General features: G+C 41.0%; 1 protein-coding gene across 4 annotated transcripts in view; it reads left to right on the forward strand.

Moving 5' to 3' along the window:
* bcas3 (BCAS3 microtubule associated cell migration factor) overlaps positions 1-14311 on the forward strand; it is a 465863-nt gene that overhangs the window by 61823 nt on the left and 389729 nt on the right. For all 4 annotated transcript variants that reach the window (XR_007042330.1, XM_047391219.1, XM_047391220.1 and 1 more), the window contains exons 10-13: positions 491-567; positions 1153-1236; positions 3161-3331; positions 4762-4855. Coding sequence is in view for 3 of the 4 variants with exons in the window: in XM_047391219.1 (XP_047247175.1) it covers positions 491-567; positions 1153-1236; positions 3161-3331; positions 4762-4855 (426 nt within the window). In the remaining variant the exon portion in view is untranslated. The remainder of the gene's footprint in view (positions 1-490; positions 568-1152; positions 1237-3160; positions 3332-4761; positions 4856-14311) is intronic.

Consider the following 14311-nt stretch of genomic DNA (forward strand, 5'->3'; position numbering starts at 1 on the left):
ATGTTTTGCATAACTGTAATATTACCTGTGTGTTTAAATGGCTTTATTTCTCATATGTGAGAAATTGAGCCATTTAAATACTTTTTATTATTATTGTAACAGTGATTGAACACATATGTGATCACTGTTAACCTAATATATAGGTCATGTTTGGTTGGGTGTGTGTATGTGTGTTTGTTTATCCCTAGAGGGACTATTGTGTTGGTCAATGAGCAAAGGAGGCTTTCTCAATTTATTGGGTACCACAGACTCCATTAGGTCATGCTTTGCACCCCCAACAGACACGCTGGACACGTCACCGTCATTAAACTCCCATTTATCTTTCAAATGAAGAGACTGCACACAAACACATTAATGGAAGTGGATACATGTTCGTCCTTTGTAGCACATGGATAATAGAGTTATTTACCAAAATGCCTATGAATGTTTTTTATGATTTAATCTGTATCTTGTTATATTTTTAGTAAAACAGTCTGTTGTGGGTTTTTAGGCTGCTATCCCTGCCCTGGTCCCTGCCTCAATCCAATAGCCCTGGGAAACCGCTGGCTCGCCTACGCGGAGAACAAGGTGGTCTACACATACACACACATTCATCTTGTAACAGAATTGCCTTATCTCAGAGAAGCGACATATTTACCCTAAAAATAAAATGCTTTTTATCTGTTTTCTGCTTCTTTAATCTGTATGGATAAACAACTCATTCCAAGAAGAGTCCACTACAGATGATAACATTTTTGAAAATCAACAGATGCGCAGGCATTTTCTGTTTAATGGGATTGTTAAGTATTTACAAAAACCAGAATGTTCTGCTGTGGATTTTGCAATACATTTAATGCATAACTGTGTTTTGGTGCTGGGCCACTCAAGTAATTGACAGATGGGACCACCGTTTGTGTGACTATCCGAGGATTTTCTGAAATGACAGAATGTAGCTTTTTAAACAGTAGGAGCATGACCAGTGCGGGCCTTTTCAAGTGATGTTGTGCTTGAAATTAAATCAGTGGAGACTGGCTAACAAAACCAATTCAGCAATGGTTCAGAGTCCAACCCTTTAAATGTCTGAATTAATTTCTCCTAATTTTTCTTTTTGCCTATCTCCAGCAGACTCGATGTATATACCCTTATTTCTTTGTAAATTTGTCTTTCTGGCAGTTAATAAGATGTCACCAGTCTCATGGAGGAGCCTGTGGTGACAACACACAGTCCTATACAGCTACAGTGATCAATGCTGCCAAAGTAAGCACACCCTTGTCTTTCATGTAGTGTTGATTTAATGTCAGCAGTAATACTAGCTAATTCTAATCTGCTTCGTGTTGAATGCTTACATAAAATCCCAATAAGATACATTGAGGTGTATGGTTGTATTAAGACAAAATGTGGGAAGTAAGAAGGACATGAATACCTTTGCAAGTAACAGTATATGATTATTTTTATCACCTTTATTCTAAAAGATTTGCTTTCTTCCTGTGTTTTAGTGGAGTGCATAATAGCCTTTTCTGTACCACAGGGTTTACACTTTAATGCATTTAAACCTACTTTTAAAGAAATCTTCTGTTGGTGTTGCTATCATTAGTTTTAAACTCATGTTTAATAAAACTGCAAAGAGGACAGTATTTCCAGCTCTGCCTCCACCATCTGTAAATCTATTGACATTGGATCTGCCTGGCTGTTCCTGGCTGACTGGGTCTAAGCTTATGAGACACTTCTTCAACCGGCCCATTTTTTGTTCACCCTGTAATCTACTTCTCGCCATTGGTCTTGGGTCACTTGTCTCCCCAGAGGAGTGCCTCTGACATGAGTCACTAACGGCCCACCTCTGATCCTAGGTTAAATTCATTCCTGGCATAATTTAGTCACTGCCCAACATATGTTAATTAGCTTTTTTCTTGGGGGAATTCTGGTCTGTTTCGTTATTTAGTTACACAAAGACACAAATTTATTTACAAAGACTGAATGTTTCTAATAGCGAGTGTATAAGTTCTGTCACTACCATGAGAAAGACCTTTGTCATCAGGAGGTTAGCAGGGCTGTGGTAGGTTGTACAACAACTGGGGCTATTGATATGAAGACAGGCATTTTGCACGCGCACACTCTCCTCATTTAGAACCATATATCTCAATATGGATGACAAGGTATCTCATTCTGGCTCGTGGCGCGACACGCTGGCTCTGTGGGCTGATGTCCAGAGACAGAGGCACAGAAGGGGGGAAGGGGGGAGCATTAAAGTGTAATGGCCTTTGTTTATGAGAAAGATTAAAGAGAGATAGCAAGAACTCTGAGCGGCTGTGCAGTTCTTTCTGTCCTGCAGGCACTCTGAGTGTCATCAGGCCCTTTGCTGATGACTTCTTTGCATATGATTGAGAAGGACCTTTTGCATAAATTAAATTGAAATGTGCTCCGATGGCGACATCAAGCTGTGCATGTGTTTTTTGTCAACCATCTGACTGTCGCCTCCCCAAACCCCCCCAAATTAAATCAATAGCCCCTGTTTGGACTACCACGGAGAACTCCACAGCTGCAGTGATTAGAAAACACATTAGTGTTGATCAATTAGAGGCCAAATGCCTCTCTTAATAATTGATGGTGTTTCTTACATTTTACACACGCAAATGCACCCAGGCAGCAGAGACTGTTAGTGTGCCTGGCCAAGTGGCAAAGAGAGACAGTAGGTGATCCTCAGACCCAACAAACTCGAGGCGCCATGGTGTATTGACAGGGCCGCCTAGTCTGAATGCTTGATTAGGCTCTCCAGGGCCCCTTTGGCGCTTACACACACACAGACACCCAGTCACATGCATTGTACTCCATTAGACTAAGACAGTGTAGTACGTGAGATAGACTCCACTTAAGCAGCACTATCCATTTCCCTCAATTGAGCCACAGAGGTGTGTTTGAGCCAGACACCCTGACTGGACCTTAAGCTGACACAGAGGAGCCTCTCTCACACACGTTGCAGTCTCTTGTGGCAGCAGGGCTACAAATAATCAGCACTACAAGTTACCAGTAGCCATCAAGTGAGCATGTTGTATGCAGCCACACAGATGGTATTGCACACAGAACCTTGTACTTTTGAGCTTGGATTTTAGTTTTGTATATGGTGTGGGATTTTTCATATTGGTTCTAATGAAGTTTCCTTTTATTTTTTTTTTTACATTTTCAGACTTTAAAAACAGGCCTAACAATTGTGAGCAAAGTTGTTACCCAGCTGGCCGGCACCTTACCGGCAGGCACACCAGACGAAGAGGGAACAACTCACAGTGCAAGTCGTCGCACCCCCCATAGTCCTGGCGTGATTACCATCATTGACACAGACAGTGTTGGCGAAGGACAGGTCAGCTAATGAAACACAGGCCTCTTAAAAATGTCTCGGACTAAATTTAGTCTCTTTTTTTCTTTGCAAAATAGCTCAGGTTTAGTCTGATTAGGTGGAGAAGGATCTGTAATCTCAGTTAGATTTGGGACTAGACTTTGATGAGGGAGGTCTTAGCCCCAGCTACATGACTCTGGGACATAAATAGATGGATGGATGGATTTGTGATTTTATGTAAGAAAAATTTGTTGTAAAAAGGAATTTAAGGGTTTTCAAGGATGGTCCAGCACTGCAGCATTCCATACAGACCCTCTGTTTTATGTACATGACTGCATATGTAGCCCAATTGAATCAGGGTCAGTCGTAATATATGATAACAGTTTGAACCATACCAGTTGCTTTCATAATGTCAACAGAAAAGCTGAGCGTTTTTATGCCTTTATTTCTCCTCAGCTTTACCATATTATAATTAATCAAAGCTCAGAAGCCGTCACATCTTTAATGAGCCGTGGGAGCTTGCATAATACATCTGTCACAAATATTGCCTACACACACACACACACACACACACACACACACTTATTGCCTCCCCAATGACACTATATTCAGCCTGTAGTTTGTGTGCAGGCATCTAAGTCAGACTCAGGCCATTAGAAGCAAGCCTGCTCTCTGTCATTAAGTGACACACTGTAACTGTACACTAACCATGAAGACTGAGTCGGCCAGTCAACAAAAGAACAGAAGTTTAAACCAGGGGTGAAAGAGAGTGTGAGGGGACTAGTAAGCCAACAGTGATGGTCTTGGGGAAATCCTAAATAATCCCATCTCCTCTAGGCTTTGAAAGTCCTAATTTTAAGAAGGTTTGTGGTACATGGTCACACTCACTCCCCTCTCTCAGTTCTCCAGAGGACACTGTTGTTTCAAAAGGCTCAAGCATCACTGCTTCATGTCAGCTGCTTCTTTCTTTTCTTTCTGACCTCCTTTCTTCATTAAACCATATACCTTAGTTTCTTGATTTTGAAAGCAGACTTTTTACTGAACTTCAGGAGCAGTTTTATGTAATATTAAAGTATAATATCAGGATATAGTTGCCACAGTAAACTTGTATATATTCTTCTCTGTGTTGTGACAGCAATGAATACACAAGATTCGTTAAAATGCAGTTTAGATTATGAGTTGTCATTTTTTTGGAGCAGTACAAGAAGATTTTTTAAAAAGTCACATAATTCCTTTTAAAGTGTCGTGTTTATCTAAGAGATGGTGATGGAATATAACTAAAACAGCTCAAGGGTTGGGATTGCAAAGAAGAGTTTTCAGTACTGTGGTGATTTCACACCAAGCTCAAAATGTCAACAGAAATCCTTGAACAGGGGGAAGTCCCGTTTTCTGTTTATTGCTGCTGTGGTCAGAAAATGATTTTGAATCTGTATCCATGTGTGTATACACCACAGGTCCTGGTGAGTGAGGACTCGGATGGAGAGGGAGTGGTGGCTCACTTTCCAGCACATGACAAACCCATATCCTGCATGCAGTTCAACCCTAGTGGTAAGATCCACGTACACACACACACACACATATCCATGTTTTACTATCTTTACAAGGACTTTTCAGTTACTTCCATTCATTTTCCTTGATTTGTATTGCCTAAACCTAACTCCTGTCCCAAGAGCGGACTTTGAAAAAGTTTATTTGTTTCAATAATCCAGTAAAAAAAATGAAACCAATTTATTAAGAAGAGCCATTACTGGGGAAACAGGAGATTTAATTCCCCTTACGTTTTTCTTTTTCATATTTTCAACAACACCTTTTGATCCAATCAGTTATTTGTCAATCTTCTTATTTTGATAAAAAATGTTTTTTTTTCTTCACAAAAACATGTTACAGTTTTTTTTTATGAGCAGCTGCATCTCAATAAATTATAAATTACATATGTAGGTTAACATATAACAATACTTTTCAAGCATGCATTTCTGATCATTTCAATGATTGTCGCATACAGGTAATGAAAACCCAAAATTAAGTTTGTCAGAGAACTGCATGACAGATAACAAATAAAAATTCTAACATAACATTTCTAGATTTTTAATCTTGAAATGTTATGTTCTGGCCAACACATTCATATGGAAGACTGCTGACCTGATGGTTGTCCAACTGACAGTGACTGACACCCCCCACAAGGAGGGTAAGCTAAAAAAGAGTAATTGCTGCAGAAGTTGACTGTTTACAGAATCCTAGATTTAAGCACATTGATGGACAGTTATGTGGAAGGAAAATGGTGATAGAAAAACAAAAGAATAACAGGGATGACCAAAGCTTTGAGGTGATTGTGAAGGAATGCCCTTTCAAGAGTTAAAGGGAGAATCACAAGGAGTGTACTGCAGCTGCAGTCACAGCTTTAAGAGCCATCACACACAGATCGTTGGGCGACAACTGTCATGTTTCCTGGGTTTAAGCTACTTCTAAACCAGAGACAGAATCAGCAGAATGACTGGACTGTTGCTGAGTAGTGAAACGTTTTTATTTCTAGTCATGATAAATTTTACATTTTATTTGGAAATCAAGGATCTAGAGTCTACAGGAAGTGTACAGTCTATAGAGTGGAAAGCACAGAACTGAATCTGTTTGAGGTCTGGTGTGAAGTTTTCAGTCAGTTATTGTTTCAGTGAGCCATATCATCTGCTGTTTTTGGTCCATGGTGTTTTGTCAAGTCTGTACACAGAGCAGCCGTCTACCTGGACATTTTAAATCACTTCATGCTTCCCATCCGACGAACCTTCGGAAGATGCTGATTTCATATTTCAGCAGGACTTTTCACTGCCAGCAGTTCCAATACTTGCTTTAATTACCTTGGTATCACTGCCCTGGATTGACCTGCAAACTGGACTATTGATAATCTATGGAGTATTGTCAAGAGGAAGGTGAGCAATTCCAGAACGAACAATGTACAGGGGTTGGACAATGAAACTGAAACACCAGTTATTTTAGTGTGGGAGGTTTCATGGCTAAATTGGACCAGCCTGGTAGCCAGTCTTCATTGATTGCACATTGCACCAGTAAGAGCAGAGTGTGAAGGTTCAATTAGCAGGGTAAGAGCACAGTTTTGCTCAAAATATTGAAATGCACACAACATTATGGGTGACATATCAGAGTTCAAAAGAGGACAAATTGTTGGTGCACGTCTTGCTGGCGCCTCTGTGACCAAGACAGCAAGTCTTTGTGATGTATGAAGAGCCACGGTATCCAGGGTAATGTCAGCATACCACCAAGAAGGACGAACCACATCCAACAGGATTAACTGTGGACGCAAGAGGAAGCTGTCTGAAAGGGATGTTCTGGTGCTAACCTGGATTGTATCCAAAAAACATAAAACCACGGCTGCCCAAATCACGGCAGAATTAAATGTGCACCTCAACTCTCCTGTTTCCACCAGAACTGTCCGTCGGGAGCTCCACAGGGTCAATATACACGGCCGGGCTGCTATAGCCAAACCTTTGGTCACTCATGCCAATGCCAAATGTCGGTTTCGATGGTGCAAGGAGCGCAAATCTCGGGCTGTGGACAATGTGAAACATGTGTTGTTCTCTGATGAGTCCACCTTTACTGTTTTCCCCACATCCAGGAGAGTTACGGTGTGGAGAAGCCCCAAAGAAGCGTACCACCCAGACTGTTGCATGCCCAGAGTGAAGCATGGGGGTGGATCAGTGATGGTTTGGGCTGCCATATCATGGCATTCCCTTGGCCCAATACTTGTGCTAGATGGGCGCGTCACTGACAAGGTCTACCGAACAATTCTTGAGGACCATGTGCATCCAATGGTTCAAACATTGTATCCTGAAGACGGTGCCGTGTATCAGGATGACAATGCACCAATACACACAGCAAGACTGGTGAAAGATTGGTTTGATGAACATGAAAGTGAAGTTGAACATCTCCCATGGCCTGCACAGTCACCAGATCTAAATATTATTGAGCCACTTTGGGGTGTTTTGAAGGAGCGAGTCAGGAAACATTTTCCTCCACCAGTATCACGTAGTGACCTAGCCACTATCCTGCAAGAAGAATGGCTTAAAATCCCTCTGACCACTGTGCAGGACTTGTATATGTCATTCCCAAGACGAATTGATGCTGTATTGGCCGCAAAAGGAGGCCCTACACTATACTAATAAATTATTGTGGTCTAAAACCAGGTGTTTCAGTTTCATTGTCCAACCCCTGTAGATGACCTGAAGGGTGCTATCTAAGCAACCATGGCTTCCTGAACACCTCAGCAGAGCCACCAGCTGATCGTCTTCATGCCACATTCATCTCTCTTGTAAGTGATGGAAAGGTGTACTAGCCTGTCAACAGGTAGGGTTGAGAGGGGAACACAGTGCTACTCTGTACTGTATGCTCCATACAGTCTGGTCACTTTTTGAGGTATCTCATTATAACCCTTTAAACTGTAAGAAGGGTAAGGCAGGAAATGTTACAGATTTGTTACAGGTAAAGATGGTATTATAAAGCGCCATCTTGTTGCTGTCAGCATGTGAGATGCTCTAGCGAAATAATCATAAGCAATTATGAAGATGAATGATTTAGGCGAGGTGTCCTGTAGATTAAACACAAATTGTGCTTGAGTTGTGTCCACTGATTAATACTTCTCCTCCTGACTGTCAACAATGAGTTCTCTGAGCCTTTTATGAAGCCTCCAACACTTTGAATCATTCAGTTTGGTAGTTGGTGGAAAAAAGAAACAGTGACGGAGTAAAAGAAAGGACACCAATAATTTGTGTCGAATTCTGAAAACAGTGTGACTCGCTAACAACACTGAATTTGTCATCTGATTTTTAGCTTCCTATCTGTGCTAAACAAAAGGGTTGCCTCACAGTTTTAATTTTACATGAATCGAGACTACATCTGGCCCCAAATCTAAAACACTTAAACCGATCAAACTTAAACTGGATAATTCTTTGCTGATCCTAGAATTGCTAAGAGTTGAAATTTTTGAAACCATAATTTTATTTCTAAAAAAAATAGGTTAGTGATGCAATGATGATTTCTTCATGTCAAACAATTTATTTGGTTTAATATTAATCTTGCATTCCTTATGAAATTGTGAAAATGTTATAAATTTGGCCAGGCTGTGTGCTTGGGTTGAATTTTAATTTGTCATGATTTTATTTTTTCAGATGTTTCATTTTTAACCAAACACAGCCATATTTCTTTGTTGTGCCCTTTTGTTTTCGCTATCAATTCAAATTGCTGTTTTTTTATGATGAGACTAAACAAACTTAGAAATAGAAATCAAATTGCAATACTTGCCCTTATGTTGAATCCCTTCACAATGTCATGTTTTAGTGTTTTCCACAAAGTGAAAATATTCTTATTGCACTATAAGAAGAAAGGAGGAGGGCTGGTGCTTTTTGTGAATGAGAGGTGGTGTAACGGGGAAGCATTTCCACATGAAGGAGCAGCTCTGCACCTGGGAGTTACTTATTGTGGGCATGCGGCCTTGCTACCTCCTGAGGGAGTTTGGGCACGTAATAGTGTTTTGCGTGTACACCCTTGCCCTCGGCTGCTGCTGCCGCCATGTGAGCGGGTCCACAGCGCAGTCACCCAAATCCAGACACAGCATCCCGGAGGAGCAGCTCGCACAGAGCTGCTACTTCCACCTCTCCCTCATATTAGACCAGGTGAGGAAAGAGCTCAGGCGGCTGAAGCTGCAGGACCTGACGACATCAGTCCCTGGCTGCTGAAGACCTGTGCAGACCAGCTCTGTGAGGTCCTCAGCCACATGTACAACCTGAGCCTCAGTCTGGAGAAGGTCCCTGTCCTGTGGAAGACCTCCTGTGTGGTTCCGGTTTCTAAAACAACGCATACCAAGGAATCGGCCCACTACAGACCAGTCGCCTGGACCTCCCACCTGATGAAGACAGTGGAGAGGCTCATCCTCACCCACCTCCGCACTGTGGTGAGCCCCACTTTGGACCCACTGCAGTTTGTCTACAGGCCCAACATTGGGGTAGAGCATGCTGTCATCTACCTGCTGCAGGGCGTGCTCAACCACCTAGAGACCGCCGGGTGCGCTGTGAGAGTTATGTTCTTTGACTTCTCTAGTGTTTTCGACACCATCAGACCGGCGCTGCAGCAGGGGAAGCTTTAGGACACGGGAGTGGATGGACACCTTGCGACCATTGATTACCTTACTGACCGGCCACAGTACATGAGGTTGCACAGCTGTGAGTCAGAGGTGGTAGTCTGCAGCACTGGGGCCCTGCAGGGTACTATCCTGTCACCATTTCTTTTCACCCTTTACATCTCAGACTTCACCTACAGCAAGGACAGCTGTCATCTCCAGAAGTTCTTTGACGACTCAGCCATTATGGGCTGTGTGTCTGAGGGGAACGAGCTGAATACATCATAGACTTTGTGGACTGGTGTGAGCGCAACCACCTGTGCTTGAACACCAGTTATACGAAGGAGATGGTGATAGACTTCAGGAGAAGGACACCACCTAACTCACCAGTGAACATCCAGGGGGAGGACATTGAGTCAGTTAACAGTTTTGAGTACCTGGGTGTTCACCTCAACTATAATCTGGACTGGTCCCATAACACCAACACCCTGTGCAGGAAGGGCCAGAGTTGTCTCAACCTCCTGAGTAGACTGAGGTCCTTTGGAGTGTGCAGGCCTTTGCTCAGGACTTTTTATGACTCTGTGGTAGCCTCTGCCATCCTCTCCTCTGTCGTCTGCTGGGCCCCTGGCACCACAGAGCGGGACAGGAAGAGACTGAACAAACTGGTCAGAAGGGCCAGCTCTGTCCTGGGCTGCTCACTTGACTCTGTGGAGGTGGTAGGTGACTAGAATCATGACTAGATGTTATGTATGGTGAAGTTAAAAAGAATTGGAAAAATATGTTGATACAAGATACTTTTATGACAACCATGAAAAGTGCTTTTTTGTTGTTATTGTTTAATGTCACATGACTCTATCAGCCAATACATTTAAAAGACTTGTTTGTTGATTTTAATAGGCTGTGCATTGGTGCATTTAATGACAGACTATAGCTTTGTAAATTTTACTTTATTTTAGGAGTTGTTGTTCCCTTCCCTTTTTTGCACACAAGATGCTGAAAAAATGCTTGAGCTCCGTTCCCTAACGGCCCTACTGGTTCTGCGGTCCATAGAAATTTCTATAAATGTAATTACTTTACTAAATATGTCAGATAAAAGAAACATCTTTGATTAGATGCTTTCAGTTTTCCCTGAATAAATAAAAAAAAGATCTATGACTTCCAGTGTTCGATCACTTGCCACCTCCTGCATCCGAACTAACACCCTCCCACTGCTTGCCACCTTCATCTCAGTGCCACAGCTGGGAAGGACAGAGAATCCTCTACACATCTCACCAAAGTCAGACAACACTGATTGATTTTCTTTTCAGTGTTCATATATTTAGGCTCTGTTTCTTGAATTTACATAAAGCATAAAAAGCACATCTTGGAATATAAATTTCTGTAGAAGATGATTTGCAAAACTATCAGGCAAACTTGAGTCGAAGACAGGATCAGTTTTTAGACCCGTTCTTTGTAATTGCAGCAGCGACACAGTTTACTTTTTTCTTTTATTTTTATTGTGAAAATATTCCCACCAGCATATCCAGCCCTTACCTTTCCAGCACAGTTTGAACAATACAGAGCTACATTTGTCAAGAATCTGGAAGTGAAAGTTGCTCTGGCTGTGATGTAAATAAATATGCTGAAATATGGGTGGATTTACCATTAAATGTATGCATTTTTTTCATTTAAGTAGTCAAACTTTATTAGCAAAGAGGGATAACTTTTCATAGGATAGTTATTTCTGTAGCAGCCCTACCTTTGTGTCAAGTTTCAGAATTCTAAGCATGTGCGGACTCAGACCCATAGGTTTGCAAAAATTGAGCACCTGCTAACAGATTCATACACCTACCCCTCAGACTGCAGAGATGTTTTACAGGGTTTGATCAAAATGAAATATAAAACTTGTAAATCTAATTTGATCTGAAATCATCATCTATTCCACCAGGCTGACCAAAATGGAAAACCTTGAAAAATAAAATAAATAAAGATAATATGACTTTCTAGCCTTTGCCATTTTACAGAATAAGTGCATACATAGTAAAGTTAGTGGATGCAGATGGAAAGCATTTCATTCTTTGTTTGGTGTACAGGAAGTGCATCAAACAAAGCATTACCATTGTATCCCTTGCTTGAGGGAGTGATCCTTTCACTGTTGGTGAGCGAACATTGACACTCAAGAGAGAGATCAAATATTTAAAATAACTTTCCCCTACATTAGTTTTGCCCCTCGGTCATAAATGAAGAAATTTTATGAAGAAAAAAAACGTTAAAAGTTATAAAGAAAAAAAAAGTTATAAAGAAGCAACCACAAAACAGAACATTTTAACACCATGCCGATGCACAAGACAGGAGGAGGATCAATGTAGATATATGAGGCCAGCCTGTGTGTGTTTTGTGTGTGCGAACTCTCAGCATATACTGCAGCACAGCATATGTGTGTAAGTTAATAAAGAAGCTGCTGAGAGACGACTCTCACCCCCTGACCCCTTAGTCCAGGAATCCTTCGCTTACTGAGACTTGAGACAAACTGAGCAGCTCTGTCTGAGCAGGAAAAGGATTAAAATGTGGACAAAGACAGATCACACATGGTTGTCTAGACTTTGTCCCTCACTCCTCTCATCAAAAATCAAAAACATATCCCAGGTCAGAAAACTTAATTACTATGAACTTGATCAGGACATATATTCTGTCCATTAAAAGCCATGAATTGTACATTTTCTTACTTCTTAGTGCAATTTCTATCAGATAGTTCATATGAATAAGAGGCATTGCAAGACTTAACTGCAGGTGCGTGTTTTTTACAGACGAAGGGATCAAAAATGAAACATTTAGACGACCTAACATTGCACCTTTCAGTCATATGTTGTGTCCTTGAGATCAGTTTCATGACATTACGTTATGATGCAAACGTGAACTTACACGATCATACGGGAAAAGAAGTTGGGACTTAGAGGAACCATCTTGAGACCAACCCATGGAAGATGGAGGATGTCCATAACAATCTGGGATGGATTGGAAACCAGATCCAGCAGTCTGCTTGGTGAACTCCCTCCCAAGAGCAGCTGGAATCTGCTTTTATTGAACTCATGCTTCCTTCCATGCACTACTGACATGAAAGAAACTTCAAGATCATCATGATGAAAAAAATAGTGTTAGGCCAAAGAAGAAATGATGAAATTACTCAAACTAAGTTTGGAAATCTCAAGTTGGCTGGGAAGCGTTTTGTGTAAAACCTTCCTGGCTTGTGTGTGTTAGGGGCTCTGTGAAGGGTGAACCGGTGGCTGCCAGCTTTTGGTGTGGCGCCTAGCACTCTGCGGCGTTTCGTTGAATTTGTGTATCTATTCCTAGCGGTGTAATTAGAGGGACGCACATGAAGTGCAGTGGCAAAGTGCTCCTTTAACAGCTGCACTGTGTCCTTGTTTTCTTTTGCGTCTCGTCCTTTCTAATCATCCTAAATGATCCTTGACTTGATTATTAGGTACAATGCCAAGTTCAAAATTTCCTCATGTTTTCATGCCAGAGATATTGTCCAAGATGTTGAGGATATGTTATGACTGACTGGCACTAGATGGAGTGATTGATTCAGCCTTCAGGCTCCACTCTCTGGGCTCTTAAAGCTATTTTAACAACAGCCTTTTCAGTCTGATAAGATTTTGTCCTTTGCTTATCAAGCTAGTAACACTACAGGGTGAACTTGTCTGTATTAACTGGTCACCCAGTCTTTCACACCTAATAAAAATCATGTTAATCTTTTCTAAAATCCTTCTTAATTATTTAAAGTAATCCTTGTTTCCACAGGTTGTGCTACCAGGTGTGACAAAAAACACTTGCTCTGTTTTTTTTCTTGTTCAGAACTTCTTCCTTTTTACTTCTTTGATTTAATTCAAAAATACTTTATTAATCCCAAAGGGAAAAATAACCTAAATTAACCTAAACTCAAACCCTAAACTATAATAATCAGTATTACTTGTTGAATTAGTCAGAGAACTACTGTGTTTCATGTTTCAGGTAGATTGTGCAATTTACAAAATTTTATTGATCTTCAGAAACATCATTTTATTTTTAGACGAGTTTAGGCATCTAACAAAGACCTATGTCCTAAAGGTTGGCATTTTCATTTGGAAGGGTGGGACAGCAATTATTCTTTTTTTATGAGCTTAAAAGTACATTTTAAGTTAAAGGAAAAGTTAAAACATTTTTTTAAGTGTGGCTGTGTTTAAAAAGATATGACAACAAAATATGTTAAGTGTAGTAGTGCTTTGCGTCTTTACTTTATAGAAACATCAGCCTCTTTCGCAAAACACTTAAACAAGCTGGCCAGACAATGACTCGGACTCCATGAGGCGTCAGTCTAGAGAATGGAGTATTCCTAGGTACAGGTAATGTGTTGCTAACTTTGGCTAATGTGCTCAGAGTACAACTATTTGTGTTATCTGCTTATTTTCTGTGTGGTTGCAGGAAAAAACTGTGAGCCCTACATTAGGGACACCACATCCTTTTGTGTATATTGTGTATGTACTGGGATAAATAATAACAATTATTTCTCTGCTGTATCAGGATGGGGTATCCTACCTTTTCTGCAATGTTGCTGTCTAGCTCCATTTATTTATTTTTTTCCATACTAAAGGATCTGGAGATAAAATTTCAATGCACTTTAAACAGTCTGTGAGTAATCCTTAGTCTGCATAGTGTAGGATGAGCAATGTTATTATTGGGTTGTTGGTGCAAAATTTGCATTGGTCTTGCATTGATTCTGATGCTTTGACACATGGGTGTGTTGTATATATGGGGTCTCATAGTTGTGACACTTCTGCTGCTGAATTTTTCCAAATGTCCTAAACATTCTTGGTAGCCTGTTTTACCTGGTCTTCAGATTGCTGGAACCTGCCATTAAGGCACAAGGC

The sequence above is a fragment of the Girardinichthys multiradiatus genome, chromosome 18 (genome assembly GCF_021462225.1).
Source record: "Girardinichthys multiradiatus isolate DD_20200921_A chromosome 18, DD_fGirMul_XY1, whole genome shotgun sequence".
Lineage (NCBI taxonomy): Eukaryota > Metazoa > Chordata > Actinopteri > Cyprinodontiformes > Goodeidae > Girardinichthys > Girardinichthys multiradiatus.